General features: G+C 39.9%; 1 protein-coding gene across 2 annotated transcripts in view; it reads right to left on the bottom strand.

Annotated features, from left to right (window-relative positions):
- The window catches only part of LOC110062004 (uncharacterized), a 40,152-nt gene extending 26,717 nt beyond the window's left edge, over positions 1 to 13,435 (bottom strand). For both annotated transcript variants that reach the window (XM_020768880.2, XM_089274969.1), the window contains exons 1-3: positions 13,284 to 13,435; positions 13,125 to 13,184; positions 99 to 854 (exon numbers count right to left, since the gene is read on the bottom strand). In XM_020768880.2, the coding sequence (XP_020624539.2) occupies positions 99 to 791 (693 nt within the window). In that variant the 5' untranslated portion in view covers positions 792 to 854; positions 13,125 to 13,184; positions 13,284 to 13,435. The remainder of the gene's footprint in view (positions 1 to 98; positions 855 to 13,124; positions 13,185 to 13,283) is intronic.
- Positions 13,436 to 19,232: the final 5,797 nt, after the last annotated feature.

Below are 19,232 nucleotides of genomic sequence, written 5' to 3'. Positions count from 1 at the left end.
ATCTGAATAACAGGATTTTAGGCAATCAGCAAGCCTTTGCGCTATTTTCTCTGCAAATGCAATTCTCTCCAGATGGAGCAAGTGCATGTATCACTTACTGTAGCTTTTGATGGGGACATAGCATCCATGACGGCTACAATTATATCTGCTTCTCTGCACGACTCGGTGACAACTTCGTCGCTTTTAGCATCCTCTCCAAGACCAGGTGTATCAAACAGGACAACATTAGGCGGCAGATCTTTACATAGATGCTCAGGCCAATTCACTTGGACAACGCTACGAGGGCCAATTCCCAAGTCCTTCCGATCTTTGCTATGTTTCTGGCCACTCATTTGGCTGAGGAGATCCATTATAGCCTTTTCGTCTTTTGTTTCTGATAGACACCTTGTTTCGCCTTTTTCTCCTGTTACAGTAACACTCCATTTTTCCTCTCTTGTAATGCAAACTTTAATTGAGCACATCGTTGTCTGCATGAATCCAACCGGCAGGCGACGTGATCGGAGTAAGGCGTTTATAAGGGAAGATTTGCCGCTGCTGGTAGCCCCTACGAATTTAATAAGTATTTCCTCGGACGCCACTTTTTCCTGTACTTTCTTTAATTCAAGCTGTATTTCCTTAAGGCATTTGGTTAACTCAACTAAATCTTTACACTCCTCGGGCGTTGCTAGCTCTTCACGTAGTAGCTCGCTGTATGACTCGCAAATATGTTCAGTCTTGTCAGTTTCCCCCTCTAACTTCTCTGTTAACTTCTTTACCTTTTCGGCTACTTCTGTAAAATCTTTCCACTCCATCAATGACAAGAATCTTCTTCGTTATATACCTTAATTTCTCAAAGTATCGTTCTCGTACAGTAACTGCAACAACAAGAAAAATCCTTTTACTTTAGTAGTTTTAAATGAACTCAAGAAAATTCAATTACTCTGTTATAATTAACATTACAGGTTTACCCTCCTCTGTTTCAAATTAGTATACCAGTTTACTATAATTTCCAGAGGTGAATACCGTAATTTTCCGAAAGTAACGAGGGTCGTTACTTTCGGAATTAGCGGCGTTTGGGGCTCGCTACTTTCGGGGGGTCTTCACTTTCGGGAAGCAGAAAACGTTATCTATATTTGATTCGGCTGAGCAGGTTTTAAGGAATAAAAGACGGAAATTCGTAAAAACAGCCCTTTAAACAGTAGCTGAAATTCTTCGTTCTAATTTAAATTTATGCTCTTTATGTCTAGACCGTGTTAATGGTCGGTAGGAGTGAAGAAAGTTTCTATTTCAGGAACCACCGGTATATGTTAGTCTACTGTATTAATATCTTAGTGCGCTGGTCGAGTTCTCAATTTTAAGTTTAAAACGTTCGCCTTGAACTGCGCTCCTGTTCAAAATGACACAGTTTTAAATTTTAATTTGATGGAAATTTCCTGTAGGTACTATCAGTTCTGTTGCTTGATGAAAGTTTGACGGGTTTTGTTTTAAAATGGGGCAACATGAATGAATGAAGCACGAAGTGACATTTCACAATACCTCGTGGCATTAGCGACACCTTCACTTGTAGAGTACGTTTAATAAACAACTACAGTACCGTACGTAGCCTTCACTTGACTATCTATTAGAGAAACAAATACACTTTTGAGCCATTTGCTCACTACTTTCAGGGTTGGGGGTTGGGATGGGGACGGGTTCGCTACTTTGCGGGGGAGTGGGGGAAGGTGGTCGCGCGCGAGCGGAGCGCGCTAGCGGAGCGCGCAAGCGGAGCGCGCGAGCGGAGCCCCATACCTAAGCACTTTTAGAGCTAAACGTTTGAAATTTTCTTTTGTTTTTAACCTCCAGTAAGCGACCACTTGACAGATAATAGAGCGTAAATTGAATGATAAGGTGGTTTATTTTTTTCTCAAACATCTGAGCGGGCCGGAATCCTAAATCCTCGAATTTGATTGGCTAATCATACGCACGTGACCGGTCCAGCTTTTTACGATACGGCCCACGGGCCGGATTTTTTCTTCGCTTCCTAAATTTCGCTCCTAAAAGTTAGCGGTAATCGATCGTCAATCTTTTGCCTTTTTTAAACATCCCTCGACGATTTTTCAACACAAGTTTATTTGCGTTCACTTTAAAATGACAAGGAAAGTCACTGTAAGTAAATTCAATTAAGTGTTTTGAAGTTGTGAGAGTTTGCTTGGTTGTTTGTAGCTTGGTGCTGTAATGGCGCGTAATCCTGTGTTTCTCTCGCCGTAAAATTTGAGTCAATTTCAGTCGAGTTTACCTCTCTGATCGTCGCTGTATTTAGGAGAATTTCTGTGGAATACACTTCTAGGACCTCACAATCTATTGAAGAAGAGTCCCAAGTTGTCAAAGCTACGAGAGGCTTTGTCGGAGACGCGGTGGCCTCATGGTTAGCGCGTTCGACTCGGCTGGATCGAGCGGTCCGGGTTCGAGTCCTGGCCGGGGACATTGTGTTGTGTTCTTGGGCAAGACACTTTACTCTCACGGTGCCTCTCTCCACACAGGTGTGTAAATGGGTACCGGCGAATCTAATGCTAGGGGGTAACCCTGCGATATACTAGCATCCCATCCAAGGGGGAGTAGAAATACTCTTAGTCGTTTAAAGCTACCGAAACTGGGATAAGCTCCGGCCTGATGAGCCACTAGGCTTGCATGCAGACTTTACCTACCTCTATTAACTATGGTCTAGGACCTCACAATCTATTGAAGAAAAGTCCCAAGTTGTCAAAGCTACAAGAGCGTATTCCTCCTACCCTGAGGAGGGATTCACAAAAACATACCAGTCTTTTGCAGTCTGTAGAGACACATGGATGCGGGTAAACACCTAATGAGGTTAGACAGAGAAATGCCATGGACAGCATCAAGATAAAATGGGTTGAAATCCCAAACGTCCTTTAGTGATTATGATCCACACGAGAAATCTGATAGGGATGGGTCTGAAAACATCATGAAGAGGAACCCGCTTTTCTGAGAAAGTGAACACGTATGCGAAAAGAACATTCCTGGAAGATGAGGGGACAGGACGAAAATGTAGTGGATGAGTGCGGTAAGATGAGACTGCAAGACAGTAGTGGCAGGGGAATGTCCAGCAAAGAAGAGTAGCTTGCTGCAGACAAAATAGCCCAGTACTTTAGCATGTTGTTTGTGATGTACAGAAGTGCTTGACTAGCCATACATCAGGCTGATCTGGGTCGGTCTCAAAATGAAGCAGAATAGATCTTGACCAGGCTTGCAGTACGATGACAGTACTACTTGCCAGCTACTTTACCATCCACCATGTAGAGTATGTAATACAGTCTTGTGACCAGAAAAAAAAAAACATTACTTATTTTACAGCGCTATGGAGCTATGGATGTACACAGGAGGTGACTGAGCAGAAAAGAAAACGGTAGCCGAGAGCCACTCAAGCTTCTTGAGTGCCTAGAAAAATTCAAAAAGTTCAACCAGGCCAAACCTTGCTAAACCTAAGGCGCTGGTGCCGTGTACGTTGTCATGTCTGCTCGCTTGGAACCTCGGTTTCAGATGATTTCAGCTACCAGATCTTCTCAAGGCTCAATTTTTTCTCAGAATTTTTTTTTTTTTCACACATCTTGTTACTCGCAGACATGCTATTATTTGCAATTTTTTGAGCAAACATCTTTGAGGTATAAACTTTATCTGCGGTTAACTCAGCATAGGAACTTTCAGAAGAAAAACGCATTTTCATAATAGCTAGCTAAAGCTCAATCTTACAGTTCAAGTATTGAACACGTGTTTACCAAGATTTACTTGCATGCCTGATGCAGCAAAAATCAATATTTCGAGGGTTTTTTGATCTCGGAATGAGGGCAAACAATAATTTTAGCAAAGAATACTTCTCAGGATTGATGAATTTGTATGCCGAGTGTAAAGTAAGAGTTGACAATAATCAATTGCAAAATAAAGTATTTGACCTGTGATGATTATGCAGGGTTTCAAGAGTAATCTAAAAAGCCACATATGCTGAGAAAAACTCTCATCTAACTACTCAATGTTTTAGAATTAAAATATCATGGCCGTTCATTCCCGTATTTAGATTGTACGAATAGAATTTAGGTGTTTTGCACTGTTATTTAACCCTTGGACGTACAAGCTAACTCGTATTCCCACAGTGGTACAGGGGAAAGTGGATGGAATCCCCTTAAGTTTTCGTTAAGTTAAGGTACAGCGGACTAAACTTACATTGATTAGATAGCCCTGAACTTGTTCTACGAAATGATGCCATATTCGTTGGTTGTGACGTCATATAATGTCAAATGACGTCATTTGACCCGCCATCTTGGATCCGCCATCTTGGATTTTACTTTTTCTTAAAAAGCCAATAAATAACTGAAATTGATAGAAAATCAAGCCAGAATACGTATGAAATGTACAGATTGGTGAATTTCTGGAATTTCATGAAGAAAACTGGAAAAAATACAGAATTATGTAAAAAAAAGTTGACTTTTGGCCCAACCCACATGAAACTAGCGGCTGCCATGGAAACGTAAAAGATGATGGACACACAATTGACATGTTAAAATATTTGCGAAGGATGAATGAACAGCTACGAAATGTTCCAGCCCCTTAGATTAAATCGTCCTCTTAAAATTTTGTAAAAACCTTATTGGGGGATGCATATGGCATCCACCCACCCATCCCCCTTGAATGTCCGAGGGTTAAGGGATATTGCAAAGAGTTTTGCATTCATTGAGCTTCCACTGCCCTAAATAATATTCAAAGACTTTGTTAATGGCATTAACATAGAAATAGCTTTGGTAAACTGATTCTACAATATCTAATATTTTTAGATTTCGCCCCTGTCTCTTTGTTAAAACTAGTCTCTTGTCATGTTGTTTGAACAGCTTTTGCTACCAAAAAATAACAGATGTCAAAAAATTTATTCTTGATTTGATCAGGCCAAGGATGACTCTAAACTTTGATGAAATCAGTTTTGATTAAGAAAGTTGGATTTAAGGAATATTTGAGTCAGAAATTGAGCTAATTTGCCTTATAGCTAAATGTTGCGTGACATGGGTAGGAAATGACAATCCTTCATTGGCACCTGTCACTTCAAATGACTTGAAACTCCTGATGTGAACTGAAATAGGTCCAATCTTTATTTGTGTGAGATACCAGTGAAATTCAATGTATTCTGTAAGCAGAAGTGGTGTCTAAATTTGATGCTTGTTTTAGTGACGTTTTTGAGATTTTGGGCAAAAAACCAAGAGGGGGGGAGGGTGGTCTAACTCCTAAGGGAAAAATCCTAAAGTCGATCCACTTTGTCTTTTAGAGTTTTTGGGTAGTACCTTCAATCTGGTAAAGTTTCATCCAAAAAGGAGAGGTGGCATGTATCACCACTGCCTGGTCCTCTGGTAAACTCGGTCTTAAGTCTTTCTTTCCTTACAAAGATCGTTTTAACCGCTCCCAGAAATCGAAGATTGTCTACAAAGCCAGTTGCGGGGATTGTGATGCTTTCTACATCGGAAAAACCAAAAGAAGATTGTATAACAGAAAGACGGAGCACTTCAAAGCTCTCACTCATGTTTGTCACGCCCCCGCTGCTGCCGCAAGAATTTCTGTGTTTGCTTGAAACCTCGAATTTTATGCGCCCTGAAAGTGCTGGAAAATCGCAATATTTTCCCGCGTTACCGAGCCAGAGGAGCCTGGGTCGAAAGTCAGTCTATATACTAGACGTCAAACAAGGAGATTCATTTCGCTCTTTGGTGATGTTTTCAGTAAAGTAGCTTGCACGAGGTGTAGTAAAATGCCGACTACTTGTGTTGCCTTTAATTGCAACAACGTTTCTAACCTTGAAAAAGGTATAGCTCTCCATGTAATTCCGTTCTTCGGCGATGATCGCGCCGAGGTCCGTAAAAGACGTAAAAAATGGGTTGATTTTATCAAAGCGAAACGAGCGCATTGGAAGCCGACAAAGCATTCGGCGGTGTGCTCGGAACCCTTCAAGCCGTTAGATTTCAAAAGATATTTTTCTGGACTTCCAGGAGCAAACTTCAAACCCACGCTTAAAAAAGATGAGCTTGGAGTGAGCGTCTTTCCAACGGTACATGCTTCATCTATAGTACCACAAAAGACCGAGAGTGATAAAAGTAAGGGAGAGCGGAGAAAGGTGAGACTGATCACAAGCCTCTCGTTTGCCATAATATGTCACTTTCCCTTTGAATGCTAAAAGACTCTTAGTTTAACGATGTCTTGCACATGTCTTAATCCAACTTCAATGTCTTGGTTTTCTAAACTTCCAGACTTTAGCTGAAGTATTACAAAGTGTTGAAGGTGACGATCGTGATGCGGGACCAAGTAGTGTTACTGACCCGCAGCCAGCGAAAAGAAAGCATGGGGAAGAAGAATCTCCATCAGCGAGAAATTCACCTTGTGCTGAAACGAACGAAATGTCTACTGTCGATCAGCAGTCAGACGCACTGGAACAAACGGAGCCCGAATTGCCCGCAGAACTTGAGGAGAAAGAAATCGTAGCTAACGAAGGAAAATATTGGAACGAATGCTCCAGTTGCAATAGCATGATGAGCGAGGGCAAGCAGCTGAGAAATACCGTAAAGACGTCAAGGGAAAAGTTTGAGAAGAAGATGGAAACACTAAGAGCGGCTCAACTGAGACTGAAAGGTATGTTTAGCATTCAGACGAATGATTATGGATCTTCATGTATTCCCCGCCATTTTGAAATATGGCGCGGGATGCCTTAGGGTGAAATGACTGGTGGTGAAGTATTTCTATTTATGTGAAGGTGAATTAATCAACATGACACGAGCATGGGACAAAGAAAAAGTCTGAGTCCCCGACAGGAATCGAACCCATGACCTCCCGAACACCGGGCGGGCGCTCTATCCACTGAGCTACGAGAACTCATGGAGAGCAAGGTCATTTAACTGAGTTCATATATGACAAGTGTCCTGCATACTGCTAGGATCAACACTATTGAAGTCATCGTGAGTAGTGATAAGTTAATAAAGATGGTGAATTTTAAGCTCGGTAATGAAATGTGAAGGTGAATTAATCAACATGACACAACAAAGAAAAAGTCTGAGTCCCCGACAGGAATCGAACCCATGACCTCCCGAGCACCGGGCGGGCGCTCTATCCACTGAGCTACGAGAACTCATGGAGAGCGAGGTCATGTAACTGAGTTCATATATGACAAGTGTCCTACATACTGCTAGGATCAACACTATCGAAGTCATCGTGAGTAGTGATAAGTTAATAAAGATGGTGAATTTTTGTCTTTGTTAACTTATCACTACTCACGGGTCAGCATTTTTGTTGAGATTCAAGGCTAATTATCTCGAAAAAATGCGTGGCTACCCCCATTTTTCTTTGTGGATTCCAATAGCCCTTGCAAAGATCTACTTTTTCCGCGTGGTCCTAATCTGGGGCAAAAACCTTTGTATTTAGTTGGCACCGTCCTTAACAAATAAGCCTCGACTGTGCTCTGTTCTGTTGTAAAGCAAATAGGAAGCGGTAGAGCAGGAATGAGGTGTAGGGGAAAACACGAGACGTAGTCGAGTGCTTCCCCCTACTTCTTCAGTGCTCTACCGCTCCCTAAGCGGTAGAGCTCAGACATTTTCGGTCTCGAGTGGCTTTTGAAAGAAGTTCGCTTTTCAATTTGATTGAAAATACGGATATAAAAGTTTCTAGTTCAGAGGAATCCGGCCCCATTGTGGTTCAGCACAACGTGCACTTTTCCGGTGGAAATTAATTCAGTGACACACTCGGCTATCGTCTCGTTTGCCACTTTTTACCACATTTCGACGTCATCTGTGATCTATTACTGAACAGACGTACGGCAACATGGAATCTATTTGTTGAATAGATTTATTTCGAACTACATTATGTTAGTTGCATTTAGTTCACCAGCTAAGTTCTCCAAAATCGTTTTTCCGGTGTGAAATTTTATGCAAAGTTTGAAGTTGTTCTACAAAAACAATTTCTTTCAGTCGTTGCGAATATCAATAACTCCAAATCAGACTTTACTACCGTAAATTGAGTAGTAGATAGCGAGGAAATTCGTTAAGCGTATTCGACAGAAATTCTCTCGAATACAGCAACGATCAGAGAGGTAAACTCGACTGAAATTGACTCATTTTTTGCTTAAAATTGAACAGAGAGAGACACACAGGATTACGTGCCATTACAGCGTCGAGCTACAAACAACCAAACAAACTCTCACAACTTCAAAAGACTCAATTGAATTTACTTACAGTGACTTTCCTTGCCATTTGAAGGTGAAGAGAGATAAACCTGCGTTGATTAATCGTCTATGAAAGTGTAAAAAGAGCGAAATATCGACGGTTACCGCTAATTCGTTCACAAAAATAGATCAACACGACGGATTCCGCCCGCTCCAGGAACCAATCAGGTTGCAGGATTTGATGAATTCCGCCCGCTCACGAGCTGAGTAAAAGATAATGAGCTGTATTTGAAAGGAGCTACAGTTATTTACGGCTCTGCAGAAAGATTGCCTGAACTAGCATTAAAGCTGGAAAGACTGAATTGCTCCCACTGTACTCCGAGTACAGAACGGATTCATTAATCATTTTATTTACATAATTTGTAGGCGCATTTGATCATATTCACACGCCAATTAGCACCCTAGAAACATCAATTATTATTATTATTATTATTATTATTATTATGATGTTACAACAAGCTTTCAACTGATCACTCGTCGGGTGAGCTTTGTAATTGTTGAGGGTCACCGGCTTCGCTGAGATGACCGCAGATCGCTATCTAGCGAACGAGCGTTACTACTTTATATGTAAGTTCTGCTTGAGCATTTTTAAAAAAACAAAGTTTCTCATCATAAATAGAAACAGCTCAATTGATGTTTTCTGTCCTTGCTTCACTTCTAAATTATAATTCTGCCTTGGTAACAAATACAATGTCTTTACTCGAAGCATACGTTGAGAATTTGTTTTTTTTTTCTCTACGTGGTTACTGTTTTGTCTGATCTAGCAAAACTTGTTTTTTTAATACAGTTCAAACATTTCTGGTGTTCTGTTGTTAACAATGCCCTCCATGCAGCTATGTTTACTGCAAACAAAGAGCTCGTTTCCAGGGAACGTTTAATTAGGATCAAATTCGTCAAAATTCGTTAGCAAAACATTGAAATTCAGCTTACAGTGCATCTGAACTCTGATAAAGCACGCTGTTTCAACCAATCAGAGCGCGTTATATAAAAACTTTAATATATAGATTTAGCCAAGCCTAAAAGCGGAGCTCCTGATTGCAATAACTGACCATAAAACAAAAAGAGACTTATTTTTTTACTTGGATCAGAAACTCAAAAAATGATCAGTTAAAAGGATGTAACTGTTTAGCGTGTGGTTTTGCTATTTTATTTCAGTTAAATTTTAACAAACTATTACCCAATAGGCCTAACCAAGATTGTAGAAATTACGTACGGACAGGAGTCACAATCGAGGACGGAGACCGTAAGCGCGCCATTTCTAGTATTGTGGCTGTCCCTATGGTATGCGACAATTTTGCCATTTTTAGAACAAATCACACCGTCGCGTGCGGCACACGCGCGTGCATGCTGCGAGGATTTTTGCGGATGTAGCGCGGGGAAAATGGCGTACGAAATTCCCCAAATTTTTTATGCTTTTGGCCCACAACTCAATACGTTTATGTCTGTTGGAATTTTGCTTAAGTAGTTTCGTCGTAGGCTGCTCCAATTTGAGTGAAGTAAGGCAGTGTCGAATTTAGGTATGTCCCGCTTTATATCACTGACCAAGCTGGGCTCTGCCCCGCATTACTCCACTCCAAATTTCACATATATCGAAGATTAACAGCTTTTCCATAACACAGCAAAAACTAGTTAGATATATTTGGATATAGCAGCGTTTCAGGACTTGAAAGTCTTCTTCCTCTTGCCATACGCTTGCGGGGATTTCGCCTGAGTCTATCGCGACCGAAAAGTAAAAACAAAAATTGTAAGTTTGAGTTTCGCCTGATTTGTAAGCAATGCTTTGCTTAATGTTTTATCAATGCCCAATAAGTTTACGTCTGTAGATACTGCTCAATTTTGTTTGTGTAAAAGTTCAATAAATTGTCTGTTGTCGATGGATAAGAGCGCCCGCTGATATGTGTTTTCAGGTACCATCAGTGAACATGACAAGTTGGACTTCAACACTTTCGTGTGAAAACGTACATCGAACTCATTTAATATCTCTAGTTTTTAGATATGTTTAAGGTATGAGAACATATTAAAGCTTAGCTGAAAATATGTGAATACAGCAGAAATAATCGGCAAAGTTACGATGACGCTTTCTTAAATCAACTCGAATAGTAATTTTGTTGGTCGAGTTATCAAAACTCCTTGTCTACTTTATTTTCGCAGTGTAAACTTTCACTATGTTGAAGAAACACACATAATCTTAGTAGCCTTTTGGTGTTGGTGAAATTTGTTGCAGCATATCAGCACAAAAGATAACGAAAGAAATCTTTGTCAAGATTTGTTGACAATTGAAAACACCGACTCGGACTTGAAAGTGCACGCGCTACACTATGCAAATGAGCTTCTTGTATGCGTCAGACTTTTCTCTCAAAAACTTTTGCAAACTCGCCAAACAAACAGAAACAATAAGAGACTATCAAAAGCAGGCTTTGGTTATGATTTAACATTATTTGAGAAACTCACAAATTAACACGATACCAGAGAAGAGAGTGTTCTTGCTATATTGTTACTAAGAACAAACGCAAAAGCGTACGCGTAGGCCTACAACTAGCGCGAGCAGATCTTATTGTTCATTCACAGCGCGAAATTGAAGTCTTTTTTTCGACCCTGAAAAGCTCACCTTTTCCATTAGCTCAGAGCATAAAACTACAAATAAGCGCTCTGGTTCTTAGTCCCTGCCTTATTCCCTACCATCGCTGTGAAAAATTTGTAAGAGAATGTCTCAACTCTCACCATCTGATCACGCCACGTGACAACATCTACACGGGAACCCATGACATACGCGTGGATCCGCGCGGATATGTGTCGTCAGGATGGTGCAGTTTTTCTAAAAATAGCAAAATTGTCCGATATCCCAAGACTTAAAGTCTCCGTCCCAGATTATGGCTCCTTTTAATTCTGAATTTATCTTAGCGAATATAGCAATTTTAAGTAGTAACGTTGTTGTAGAAAGTCGTGCGTTTTTATCATGAGTCTCAGGCTCGGGAGATTGGGCAACCACTCCCCACGTTTACGACTCAAAATAAATTTATCTTATCTTACCTTACCTTGGTACGTAATATATCAGGGACTTGTCAAGAGACTATTGTGCAAGGAATATGTCAGAAGAAAAGTCAACAACGCGCCAGGGGTTAATTTTGCGCCGAAATTTTGCGTTTGCGAGTACTCCCTCCCTCTCCCCCAGAGAAATAACCTGACTTGAGCCCGCTATCCAATCGGAAAACCAGTAACTGGTCAGCGGTCAACTCCAAAAACTCACGCAACTTCGATGAGCTCGAAGCCCGAGCCTGCGAAATGGTTACGTGATATTGATCAGCGGATAGCTTGTTTTGAGAGCTGTCAGTTAACAATAACGTGGATGCCCAAAATCAAAGATGCAGCTATGGTAATGGTGCTACTCTCTTAGTTTTCAAGGTATTGGCGTACGGACGGACGGACGCACGTACGTGCGGACAGTCACGTGACAACCAAAATTTTTCAGATCGATGAGGTACCAAATTTTCTAAGGTATGAGGCTCCGCTCGCGTGCCTTCGGCGCGTAGGAGCTCCGCTATTATAATTTGAACTAAAAAGACATCCCGTGTTTGTGAAACGTGAAGCATGAAGCGTGAAGCGTAAAAAGAATACTTCATTTGCAATTTTGCTAACTTTATTTATGCTCTTGATTAAAGACTATCACCGTTTTATGTGCAACACCAGTTGTTCATGGAGGCTTTTGAGTGAGTGGCCGCTACAAAAGTGAGGACATCGTACACTCGCTCGTGGTTTTGCTTTGGTCGTCTCGCCGGTTTGCGTCGTTTCGTTTTGGTTGTTTTGCTTGTTTCGATCGTTTCTGTTTGGTTGTTTCTGTGGTTTCGCGCGTTTCGCCGGTGTCGCTCGCTTGTTTCGAGTTTTAGTACATGACATCTGTATTGTTGCAAACTGTTCCTCATTTCAGCTGTGTTTTACCCGAGGTAAGTACAGAGGCAAGCGCTCAGAACTGATTCGAAGTTCCAGTGAAATAATTCTCAAGGAAATAGTCAGATTAATTCTCGATTAGCCCGAAGTATGATATTCATCAGTTTGTCCAGGTTTGCTTAAGAATACTTCAGTGTTAATCTTGCGATCACGAGGAGATACGGGCCCGCGACCGAAGTCAGCTGTTAACCTGAGTATCGATCCTCTGAGTCATGCAATATGTTTGCATGTTACAATGAAATAAATACAGAGAATAAATATTCACCTTTTGTTCTGGTATACTGCTACGATATGCATACGCAAACAAGCTAAGCAACGCGCAAAAAACTTGCTCGTAAAAGAACTACGCCACATTCCTGGGGGCTGACCATTGAATTTTCAAGGGTTGACGAGGGAAGGGTGGGTGATTCGAGTGAGCATGAAGTTGATTTATTTTTGGACCCAGAATGCTCGAGATATATTTCTCTCAGTCGTGTATAATCTTCTTTTCTTAACATAACGGTAGTATGTAATTTGTTTGGTCTAAGAGCATTTTGGATTAAGTTTTTCGTTTACTTACGATTGCCTCAACATCCCCCCCCCCCCCCCCCCAAACCCCACTTGGACAACACATTTCGCGCAGCTTGAAAAGCCAGCCAGCGTGAAAGACCATCGAACAGAGGTAGGTTCGAGAATTTGATGAAAACATTTAGGTCGGGTAAATCCGGCAAGTTCGACACGATGACAGAAGGAGATACCTTTTTTGAAACTGGGCATTCTTTTCAATAACACTTCGATGTCTTCAGTCGAATAAATCTCAAAGTACTAGCGAATTTTTTACTGCAATTAAAACCTCACTGCATATTATTTTCGTAGCGTTGGAAACATGTCCCTTGCCTAATATATCCCACATAAACATGGTTAATCTGAACAGTTGCCTTGAGGTTATACAATAACGTAAATTAAGATTACCCATAATACGTACCTGAACTACAGGTAAATTCCTAGCTGGGAGTTACAGCTGGGTGAACGATCAGCATATATTCTAATAGAAGTAGAGAAAATAGCCAAACTTGAATGTTAGATTTGTCTTTTCTACTGAGAATAAGCGTAAACCAGTTATTAAATACAAAGTTAAAATTACCGCCGATCAAGGATCCAGAACAATCAAAATGGTTTAGCTTAAGAGCCAGTTGCAGTCTTGCAAAGTGCTTTTAGGAGCAACGCCAGCATTACAAATAAAAGTCACATTACCCCTCCAATTATGGTCCGACATTAGGCAAGAGCAGTAGTCTAGTTATTTCGGTATATAGCCTGGAGGTTCTGGCGGCTCGCCAGTTTGTATGCTAAATGACTGTTTATTGCTAAACCCTATATGGACTTGCTAGGCTGCAGCACAATCTGAGTAAAATCTTTTAAAGTGCTAAAGTGATATATCACACATCTTTTTTTGCAATAATTTAAAGAAAAAGAAGGCAAACCATAAAATGTGATATTTCCATAAGAGTGTTAACGTTTATTTTTGGTTTAGTGAACAGCATGATATTTTTGATTTCATTAAAATCCAAGAGAGTGTTAGTCGCCTGACATACATGATGAACCAATCAAAAGCTTATTTTTTGAAAACTGTTCACGTGCGAGCCACGTTTCTGATCAATGCAAGGATGCTAGCGTCTCTTTCATAACAAACTCCCTTTCAAGATGTGTTAATCTTTGATCGATTGATTCAATTGTTTGAAGCAGTGCTTTGATTTTGTTAAGTAAAATACACTCCAGCGTTCAAAACGCATGGAATACAAAGAAGACAGAATATTTGTGTTAAAATATTGAAAACATAATAAAGGAAAATAGTAAGGTTAATGAATAGTAAAGTTGTGGTGGTAAGGTATCTGAATACACAAACTTTAACGATTATAAATTCAAATATAAACGGACTTTTGACGGGAATAAAGAATAATGAAAATTGCATGTTTTGGTTTCGCGGAACAGAAACAATTCAAGCGTCATTTAAATCGTCGAAGCAGTTGTCACATTACTCTAGATGGGAATTAGATGATGGCTAAACTAGAATTTATGTTCAGACGAATCTTTAAGCTTGTGACAAATGATGCATACAAGGTGTTCAGTCAACCAAAAGTAAACAAGTCTTGAATACTTTTCAAAAGTATCGAATGAATTGCATAAGCTCAGTCCTGCGTTGGTGAGGTGTTTGTTAGAGCAAAGAGGATTAATATTTCAGACATTTTTCCTGGAAGATAATTTATATAATATTTCCTTGGAAAATAAACCTGAACACTGGTTTTCCCTGGACTCAGTCGCACTGGCCTGCTTTTGTTCCCCATATCACCGACTTTGCTTGCGGTTGTAGCAGCACCGAGGATGAACTGCTTCAGCTTCCAGAAACTTCTCAACAGCGTCGACGGTGACCCACTCAATACGTTCAGTGATCGATTTTTGATCATTGTTTGCAGCCATGCCGAAAATCTTAGGTATGCCGATACCAAATATTGAGTTGAAGGTTGTTTTAAACACAAGACGGCAAAGACATGGCACCTTCAATATCCTCACGTGTTGCGGTGATCAAGTTTATTATCAGACAAGCGTTTCTCACGAAGCTTGTTCAAGATGCAGTGATTGACTTTTGTGTCAAATAAGCTTGCATTCTCGTCATCTTGCTGTGACGTTAACTTTACACGGTCAAAACACAAATTTTGGATATTGCAGACCATGAAACGTAATAACCGACAACAGCTGAAGCACGTGTGGCCTCAATAAAAATATTCTCTCTCGCTCGGGTAAAAATTTCCCCATCGGCTTCGCTCGTAATGAAAGGCATAAAGGGAGGTGTGAATGGCTAAGAGGTTGCTGTTTGAAAAACACATCAAACATAAAATCAGCAACAGTGTGGCCAAGAAAGTGCACGGCACAGCTCCTAGACCCAATAAATCTGCTGTGTGATCATTGAAGGAAAACAATGGGAGGTAGAGTAAAATTTACCTTTATTATATCAGTTCCCTGCTACTTTTCATGTAACAAGGATTAATGAGGTACAAACTACACTATATACCATCTGCGTCATATTCAAATTTCTAAAATTATTTATTATTTAAGTGTGTGCTAAAGGATTGATAAAAGACTAATCTGAATAAAACATGCAAAAAGCTAAAAAAGTGATTTAGGGATGGTGGCTCTTAGCCTATTGTAAAAAGTTGTGTCCTACTCATCATTATAAAACAATCATTCGAAATGGGGATCAGTAAGCCCCTTTATGAGTATAATAAGCATTTCACGCTAAAACGTATTTTAGGTGTATTTGAAGGTAGTGCTGTTCTATGGCAACGTGTTATGTCATGAGATGAAGACTACGGGTCGATTATTTAAACGAAATCGATCTAGACCGCTTTTACGAAAGTCGTTGTCTAACTAATGTTTAAAACGCGAAAAACGATTATTAAAACGTTCTTTCACCATCACCGCTTTTAGATTACGTCTACACACTGAGTAAGGTACTATAGCGAGTTAGACCTACTCACAAGTAAGTTTGGACGCTGTTTGCTGAGCAGCTAGGTTGACAGTGAGCCATTTCAAAATGGACGGACTACTGTGTCACGGAAAGTTCAGAGAGGGTCTCGATAGAGTTAACCGCTGGCCGTAAAACGTGCCAAAAATTTAGCCGTTAGGCGTGCTAATTGGAAAATGTTAACTGGTAACCGTAAAACAATTTTAGCCACGAAAGTTAAAGTCTTGAGATCTCTTGCCAAGACTTCTTTGTGTCTTGTCTTATGGTACTGAAGTGAAATGAAAAGCTGGGGAACTTCACATTCTTATGTTATCACCTTTTTCCATACCGGAATGGCCCTAAAATCGTAAAAACTCAGTTTAAAACAATGCTAGTTAATTTCTAAGATTCCTTTAAAATTTAAAAACGTTCTCTGGTTAAAATAGTTTAAAATTACGAGCCAGTCTGCAATCCTTGACAAAGAGTGAATAAATTGCGCGATCGTTGAAATATTGTGACAACAGGTTTTTCCCTCTCTGAACTCGAACTGGGGGAAAACGGGCGTTGAGAGGCCTAACTGGTTGGACGACTGCGCTTGACTCGGGAATTAGCTCGGAGCAACTCGCTTGCTACGGGAGAGGAACTTGTCACGGGTTCCAAAGTATCGTCGGATCTGCTACAACGGAAAACAGGACACTCAGAGAACTTGGAATTCACACGTTTATTCTTCTTTCTTCAACTTCGACAGAAATGGTAGATGTAAATCGTAAATCATCGAGCGAGATGTAAATCGTGTTACAATGAACAGAGTACTTTACTTATACTAACGCAATACACGATTGCATCATGTAAGAAACAAAGTAAAGACGGCTGAATAAAGTCAGCTTGAAACTAATGACAACCTAAAAGGCATGAATAGACATCTGAATAGAGTCGGCGTCATTGAAATCGTCAACTAACTAAACTCAGCTTTCAAGATAAATGTGTCAATAAGACTTAACAAAAGTTATATGCGTAGGCTGTATATTCAGCGTAAAAAGCTGCATAAAGATTCATTATTTTTGGAAAATTGAAAATAGAACAAAATAGCTTTCTTTATATATATATATATATATATATATATATATATATATATATATATATATATTTTTTTTTTTTTTTTACTGTGCAAAACCGTAGTTTGAACAGCGACCATCTCTATGCGAGCGTATTGAAACTTATTTACTTAAAACACAAGAGAGATTGCTTTATCGCAAGTCACTGTTTGTTTAAGTTCCGAACATACAAGGTGTTTCACAAATTTTAGCCAAACAATGCTCCAACAAAGTAGAAGTCCTATTTTTAACACCATTGCTATATTTTCCCCTGACAATATATACGATAAAAAGTGTGAAGTGGAAAAACACACAATAAGGACAAAAAGATACCTGTGAGCAAATAAAATGCTAATATGGGCTTCATAAAAGAATTGAGTATTGTTTAAGTCAGTAATGGTTTGAATTATTGTCGGATTCATTTGTGATTGCGGTATGCCAGGATTCCAATGTTTTCCTCACGCTAAAATTTCCCAATTTTGGATGAAGATCGAGAAGGAGTCTTACGCTGACATCAATGTAGCAAGTTCCGATTGCTTTGATATTTTACGCAACTGGAACATTGTAGGCGATTTATTTGGTATTTCTGTGTTTGTTGCATGCACAGTAATTCACAAAGTTCATTTTTTGTCACTTCCTGATAATTTGACTGACACTAAGAGAAAGTTTTACGATATTGCACACTTTCAAGTTGTGATCGGACCATCGACTGTACCCACCATATGCATCTTGAGAGATGTTTTGGCTTACTAACGCGACAATTTTCGTGTCTACACTTAGGGTTGCGAACAGATACCGCGTTTGGCAAATACTTTACATCATCCCTGATGATGCCGTGGATCGGTGAAAGCTTGGATTTTAAAAGATTTTAACATCAATTTCACAGTAGTTTCAGGCTTCATTTGAACTTTTGTCAGTTTTGTTATTTAAAAATGCTACTGAAGGTCAATATCCAACGATTACTTTAAAAATTGCTTAACGGTTATCTATAGACAATGTCTTAATCGCGAATTAGCGATAAACAATGGCTAATTTAGACTTCGCTTACTAAATAACCGGCCCGTATTTCTTAACCAATGATTGGGTATTTGTTTGATACTACTATTTGGCCCAAACTGATAAAGAGAATTAGAAGTGACGATCCACGCACCAAACACAGGTGCTTGAACTCCTCCCAGTCACCGAAGGCCTTCTGGGTACAATAAAGGAACCACTTACAGTGATAGCAGCTCCTGAAACTTCTCATTTACTTCTTGTAAGCAGACGGTACTCTTCTCGAAATCCGCACTCCATTTGTTTAAGTTTTGTACGTCTTTTTGCAGCGCTCACCTTTCATCATTAAACTCATCTGATACCTTCTTTGCCTCAAAGGAAAATTTTTTCAACGATCCGATCTGATTCATTTATTATCGGCCCTCTGGAATTTATGATATCTCTGTAGTGTTTCCCCAATTCTCCTTTAAGGGTTTCTTTCCAGCATTTTTGCTTCTTTTGAGTCATAAGTTTGTCTCCGAAGACGAGTTTGAAAAGCATTCCTTTCAGAGTAGTCATTCCACCATAAAAGTATGAGAAACCGAGATTAGCGGCTGTGGCTGAGGTCATAACAACTGCTAGTCCCTGGAACAAAAAAAAAACAAAAGAAAAGAAAGAAAAAAAGAAAATCAAAGTGACTGTGAGCCACTCAACTTGGAAAATAGATCGTCCCGTAAACGGGGACAATGCCACTGAACTGAACTTTTAATTCATAGGTCATATAACAAACAAGACGAGTCCGAGGATCGTTAACATTATTGTTGAAAACAACGTTTTCGTTTATTCCAGCTTTATTACAATGCAAAACGATTGTTACAACATAGACTTTCTTCGGCTCTATTTCAGAGTCATAGTCATGTGGTTAGCTCAAAAAAAGTAGAAAGCTTATACAGGTATTTTCCCGGACCCACTGAAAATTGCTAAATTGATCCCACCAACAGGTGAACCAAGAAAGTCAAAAATGTTAATAAAATACAGCTCTTTGAATATGAATGTTTGTTTTTACAGTGACGTTGAATTTTTCACATCAACAATCAACATAGTAAATGGTTTGAACCCAGGAGTATCAGTAGCTCGTATAGTGTGATCGTCCGGGTGAGTGTAGTTCTGAAAAGAACTGTTGTTGGTGACTCAGTGAAGTTTCGACAACCTGAGCGGAAGTCATCTTCAGAGTCAAGTAAATAGTGTTTGTCAGTCGATGATGTTATAAGTCTGGTACGTTGAACGTGATTGGTCAGTGTAGCCATGATGGTATTGGTTGAAAGACTCGTGCAAAGTTTGTCATCGGTCATTGGTGGGTTTTACTATGTTACTATGTTACCATTTACTATGTTACGTTCACTTGGACGACAGAGCGAACGACTACATCAGTTCGGTATGTACTGTCAGACGAATACGCTACAACTTTGGTTCAACCACCGCTGCAGAAACCAGGGTCTCGTTCCGGCCGGAAAGAAGGCTTTCTAAG

The sequence above is a fragment of the Orbicella faveolata genome, unplaced genomic scaffold (assembly GCF_042242905.1).
Source record: "Orbicella faveolata isolate gen_17 unplaced genomic scaffold, um_ofav_v1 contig_36, whole genome shotgun sequence".
In the NCBI taxonomy this organism is placed as follows: Eukaryota; Metazoa; Cnidaria; class Anthozoa; order Scleractinia; family Merulinidae; genus Orbicella; species Orbicella faveolata.
This window is presented reverse-complemented; position numbering and strand designations above follow the sequence as displayed.